This window comes from Tigriopus californicus, chromosome 1, assembly GCF_007210705.1.
Source record: "Tigriopus californicus strain San Diego chromosome 1, Tcal_SD_v2.1, whole genome shotgun sequence".
Classification (NCBI taxonomy): domain Eukaryota; kingdom Metazoa; phylum Arthropoda; class Copepoda; order Harpacticoida; family Harpacticidae; genus Tigriopus; species Tigriopus californicus.
Window position 1 is genome coordinate 459,677 of NC_081440.1, and position 6,195 is coordinate 465,871.

The window sequence follows — 6,195 nt, forward strand, 5'->3', positions numbered from 1 at the left end:
AATTGGTCGTTTGAACAATAACCTGAGCACACCCAAAACAAAAGCACACGAGCGAATTTTTCTGTTGCACAACGGATTGATAAAAAAATCGTCGGCGGCCTTTAACCGCCATTTAATGTATTTGAATGTTTCAACACACCAGGTTAGAATAAACCTCAATCAAACCATCCGAACCTATTCTCTTCTTCCCTAGTTCAAGAATGCGCCAAATATTCAGAGTTAAGAGCGAGAGAGAGCGAGAGAGAGCGAGAGAGCGAGTGCCAGGGCATCTGACAAGCTGCGTTACTATTTTGGAAAGAGTGACCTTAATTTGTATTGAAGAGCTTGAGAAGGGACTTCAAAGGCTCATTCGTAGTTCCACCTAGCTTCTGGCTTCCCTCGATTGAGAAGGATTCATTCATTCATTCTCAAGGAGCCTCTCCGGCTTTCTTCCCTTTGCTGCACTCACCTTGGTGCTGAAAAAGCCGCACACATCAGATGCGAAAGCATGCGTGACAATGCGGGATAGACTTGGAAATGTTTCCAATATCAAAGGTAAACCCAGTCTGTTCAATTCAAGAGCCTTGCTTTATTGAGAATCTTTTTGACTTGACTTCACGGACGGAATGAATTGAGGATAGGCATACTACATACTCCGTAATAGCGCGTTCCATTTTGCCAGTTAATGGAAACGCACGTTGTTCCATCATGCTGTTCGTCTCGCGCCATGGACCATGGCGGCTCGCCCGTTCTCAAGCCCAGAGGAGAAAGGAAGGAAGGAAGGAAGGTGACTGGTGGTGACTCATCCATCCTCAATGAACAAACGTAGGCACTCGCTCGACATGCGTGTCGAGTGCGTCAGAACGGGACCAACGATCTTGGTGCAGACTGGAGAGGCTCCTCCGTTGAAGGTCTGACGATTCCGTCCAAAAGAGGATTTGCGAATCACTCCTGCTGTGCTCCGGATGGATGGATCTTTTGCTCAGGTTGACTCAAATAAATTCATTACAGGTCCATGCACGTACGACAGAATTGGGAATCTCGAAATCGAAACGAAGTAGCCAACTACATTTGAACCTCTGGAAAAAAGTAAAGAAGAGTGATAGCGGGTTCGTTACGCTGCAACTTGATCAGTAAGCTTTTTGGAGAGTGGTGCTCCACGCGATTGAAAGAAGTGCTTCTCCAATCAGCAACCACACCCTAATGACCTTTTATTGTTAACCATCCGCTCTAAAAACTGGTCTGTCTGTCTGGCTCTCGGTGCATATACTCTTACAACTTTTTGTGCCTTGTTTGGTCAGGTTAGTTATATTATTTTGGGTCCGGGTAATGGAACCACTGACACAATGCTTTGGATTTGTCGGTTTTTATAGCGTTGTTTTGAGGTCTAAGATAATTCAAAAGCATAAATGAAAAATGAGAGAAGGGCTGATCATTGTAAATATTTGTCAAGAATAATCGACACCGGGTTTTAGTTAGATGGCAAGCTGAATCTCATGGCTACGTACCATATTAGATCCGTAGGGATATTGCTAGGGAATACACCTAACAATCAGTCAGCCGAAAACCCAAAGGCTCGATTGTTTTCAGACTGAGGAGTTATTCTGAATGTTTCCCAAAGAGTCGGTCGGCTCTCTCGATTCCGAGCCCTAGACATATTGCAATACCTCTACACCTTATCCCTGGCTGCTCTCTTCCTTCTTTTTTCGATCGTGTCTATCAAGGACGACGCTCGTTGAATCAAGGCCAACGCCACAGCTGTCATCAGGCCATGAAGCAAGTTCATCTCTTGAGCTCTCTTTAACTGGAAAACGTTTAGGGCCTTAAAGCCTATGAAGAACAAATTAATGAATAAATGATGAATATATTGGGTTATCGCGGAGATCAGAAAGCTCCAGATACCAATAACAAGTTGAGAACGAAATTCGTCGAAAGGGGATGCTTACCGAGAGCCTTCAGAGTCAGACTATGTTTTTGGATAGGGTCAAATGATGCACTCAAGTTAGAGAGGCGATTTATTGAGCTACTCTAGACACGAGCTAATTTATGGACGACGTCGTATGTAATACGGGGCATGGGTGATAACGGTGGTGGTAACATTGACGGGGCGGGCACAATGCAGCCGACCCAATTCAACAAGAGGTTGAGAGACACATCAGATTGAACTGCGAGACATTAGTTGGGGAGCGAGGTTCCACTTTGTTTCAATACTAAATGACTTGCTTCAATCTAGAAGAGATGAAAGATATCGTCAATAATGATTATTTTAATACCAATTTTTACCAGGAAAAGAAGCGAGACCTACCCCCTTTTCAATACATTGCAAACGGGATCGATTTAGGAGCATGGCGAAAAGATAACCCGCCACAAAGCAATCTCCGGCGCCCACCGTGTCTTTGATCTCATTTCTTGGGACTTTGGGTACTCTTACCGAGAGGAACTCGAACACGCGGCTAGCAGTTGTGTCCAATAGAAACGAGATCACTGGATTGGACCCATTAGTAATGATGACGGTACAAATGTGAGAACTCTCTAAACGGCCTTTCGTTCGGTCTGAACGTTCTTCCGCGCTTTGAATGTACTGTCCTCCTTTCAAGCCACACTTCAGAGCCTCAATGTTGGGGTTGTCCAAAGTTGATGCCGTTTTCAGAAACGTCTCAAATTCGCTCATGTTTCCGTAGAGAATGTCCATTTCGGAAAGAGCGTAGGTTACTTCTTTGACGAACTCGAAGCTGCGGCACACATATTCGCCACAAAGATTGAAACAGAACTTAATTCGAGCTCTTTGACAGCACAGGTGAATGATGGCTTTAAACGCATCAAGGCTATGAATGGCAAAGAACCCTTCCATATATACAAGTTGGGTCATTTTCAGCTTTGATTCCACGCCCAGCTCTTGCAGGTCGGACAAGTTGAAGTGACTAGCAGCTCCTAGATTCGCCACCATGGTACGTTCTACGCTTTGAACCAAGTTGATACAATGTCCCGTGGGCAAGTTCAGCCTTTCAGCCATTCTGCAACATGTTTAAGAGGTTGCAATGGATCAATTGAAAGTGTTGCGCGCGGTGCCTGAGATTAATTTTCCCATGTGGACTTCTTTCGACTTACAGAATGTCAACTCCGTCGTTTTGAACTAAGGACAAAAGTTTTTGTGTACTCCGGTCCATGGCCCCTCTCGTTCCGATAAATACTGTGGTGACATCCAAAGCTTCTCGTTGGCAAAGCCAAGCCATCATTCGCGACGAATTGAGGGCGCACCCACCTGGAGCGTAGGATGTTGAATCTGACCTAGAAATTAGAAATCTTTCCAAGTTAAACACAATGCAATTTGAGACCCTATCACTAAGTATTAAAAAGCAAAAAAAATGTTAAAAAAAATTCGAGAGCCGTTCATTTACATGTTTTTCCCAAAATTGGCCAACTTGGCATGAATCAGATACTCGATGCAGCAACCAATCGGTAGTGCCAGAGTTCGGCATAGTCCTCTTGACTAGAGAGCATCGCATAACTCCTTGATTCCTAATATGTTAAGCAGAACGTACTTGACAGGAACATAAAAACAATTACTATTTCCGGTAAAGCAGACTTGCTCTCCAGGTCTTGGCGACAGTGCCTACGTACCTGGTCTCAGAGACAAATGCCATCAATTCGTTTTGAATGGTGTCTTTTTCTTGCCCGACATGCGGCACTAAACCAAATCGTTGAACCAAGTGCTTTTCTTCCTCTGCGGTTACGGGTACGGTCAGATCGAGCAAGGCGTTGCCGAAAAACAAAGTCAATTGTCGAGACATGTTTGATCGGCTGAAAACGTCCCTGAATTGAAGCAACAAACAAACCCCTGGGTTTTACTTCATAGATGTCGTCATTCTCTGGGCTTTCTAAACATTTCATCAACACTCTTCACGAAACTCGGTCGATTTTGATGATCCTGACCTTCAAGTACCTTTGAGAAGGCTAAAAAATGATGGTACGAGAATGGTTCAATGCCTCTCTAAAGGCCCCAAGAATAGGGAAAATGGTCCAATTTATAATTGATGGGGAAATTGTTGATTAACAGATGCAACAGATGCTTTCTTGAGAAACCACAAATCGACCTTTTATTAACACATTGGATTATTTTGAACCCTGAAACAGCGGGAAAAAAGCAAGAGAAAGCTTCAGCGCCCGCGATTAATGGCTTTTTTAGGCAAAATCTGACATGATGGCCTACAATATACAATAAGGGTTGACATAAACATCAACTGAAAACCACAAACGAAGTTCTCGTTTAGTGTGAGTAACGCATCATCGCCGACAATTCTTGCAACTAAGGTTGCGTGAGTTCTTTTTAAGTTTGTGAAAAGGACTAGCAAACCCCCACAGTGTGATCTCCAATAGAGCTGTGCATCGGATTCCGACAGGGTCTCCGAATCCGATCCGAAGTGATTTTTTTTTTTTTGTGATCCGAATCCGAGACATTTTTCCCAATCGGGCCGAATCCGAATCCGAATGCGGGACATCTTTTCCAATACGACCGAAGCAATTGACTTTAAAATAACTCATTCAACTTTCATAGAATGTATTTTCTGCCGCTTAAACGTTTTAAAATAATGAGAGTGAGTGGAGCTGCCTTATTATATAACCTTCCTGTCACAAAATTGTCATTTTTTGTAACAATGAAATAATTGCATATTTTTTTTTTCATTTGCTTGTTGTACTATTGAATATTATATTGTTCTCAGAATGGTTCAAAAAATGTTCATTAATAGACTGACTTCATATGTTGAGGTATTCTAGTTTCCTTTTTCCTAGTATTGACTGTATGGACTGGAAATACTTTGATTGAATAGTGGGTCCATTCACGGATTTTACCTTTGATGTCCTTTGATTTTGCTAATATTTTGAGAGTAAAATAAACTGTTCTCAAAACAAATTTGGGTTCAGTTAGTTTATCTTGCTGTTTTGTATTTTGATTGGAGCCGAACCCAATCCGACTTTTTCCATTCCCCAATCCGAATCCGAACAAAATGTTCAATCCGACCGTTGGACTGTAAAGGCCATTTTTGCCTTTCATATCAAGCAATAGTCAATGAAAAGGCAAGTTTCGTCATAATAATATTCTGTTCCGAAATTTGAACCCACTATATCGAAGGAGAAGATTCTTGCTTTGACGTCTCTTAAACTGATTGGCTTGACTAGCATTTTGAGCGTATATCTTATATGGTGCATGTTAAAGAAATATGTGTTCAGCAACAGCATATTAATAATTTCAGGGTAAAGACATTACACAACGATTTTGTTAGTAAGATTAAATTTCATTACACATTAAGTATAAAATTGCAATGTTTTTAGGTTTCTAGAAAATGATATCTGGCTAATTTGTTCCAAATTAATCATCCATTTCCTTCCTATTTATTCATACCCCATGAAAACACAAATGGAGCTGCGTCCCAACCTTCAACATAATATATCTCCAGAAACTGCAATGTTAAAAGAGAAACAGCTATGCAAAATGGATGAATGAAATATATACATCATGCAAGCTCTTGTTAATATATTTGCAATCCACGTTCTAATTTCCTGTCAAAAGTCACCGAATTTTCCCCAAGATTGGCGCAATTTTATCAAAAAGTATTATACAAAAAATTGCAGATATTTTGTTATTTTGGTGCTAAAATGGCGGAAATTGCATAGTAAATTGCGTAAAAATGCCAAACATGCTGATAAAATGGCAAAGCTTGCAAATGCAAAAAAAATGCAGCAAATTCTTGGATACGTAAGTTTATTGCAAAATTTGCAGAATACAAGTTCCGCCCGGCCCTAATCTTCACCATGTTCAAACATACCTGTTTGATGACATTTTTTAGCTGTTTTTGGTGAAATGGCAAGCTAATTTACCCCTGGGTCATTTGTTGAAATAGACATATGGCATTTCTTCCACGAGATTGCATGCGATTGAGCATCGCCTAAGTAAGAACCAAAGCCCTATTGACAGAGCGACGAAATGGGTCGGTTTGAAATTAGGTAAAAAATGGATTTTTTTTGCTCCAAGACGCCGGCAAATTGAAATAAATGGCAAAATGAATCTGTTGGCTGGGCATCTTGTCTACAGTTTTGCTTCATAAAATGCCCGCTACCGTGCCGCACTACTTTTTTCCTTGAATTGCTTTTACTTCACATGGCTCATGCAATTCATCAGTACGTACATTTTCAAAGCTTAGGTTCATGCTTGGAAAT

The 6,195-nt window shown here is 41.4% G+C and overlaps 1 protein-coding gene across 1 annotated transcript; it reads right to left on the minus strand.

Moving 5' to 3' along the window:
- Positions 1-1,981: 1,981 nt before the first annotated feature.
- On the minus strand, positions 1,982-3,916 carry LOC131888031 (uncharacterized). The gene is made up of 4 exons (XM_059236812.1): positions 3,601-3,916; positions 3,088-3,267; positions 2,285-2,993; positions 1,982-2,208 (listed from the first exon to the last, which is right to left on the minus strand). The coding sequence occupies exons 1-4, from the start codon at positions 3,768-3,770 to the stop codon at positions 2,155-2,157; spliced, it is 1,113 nt and encodes a 370-aa protein (XP_059092795.1). The 5' UTR covers positions 3,771-3,916; the 3' UTR covers positions 1,982-2,154.
- Between the last annotated feature and the right edge of the window lie 2,279 nt (positions 3,917-6,195).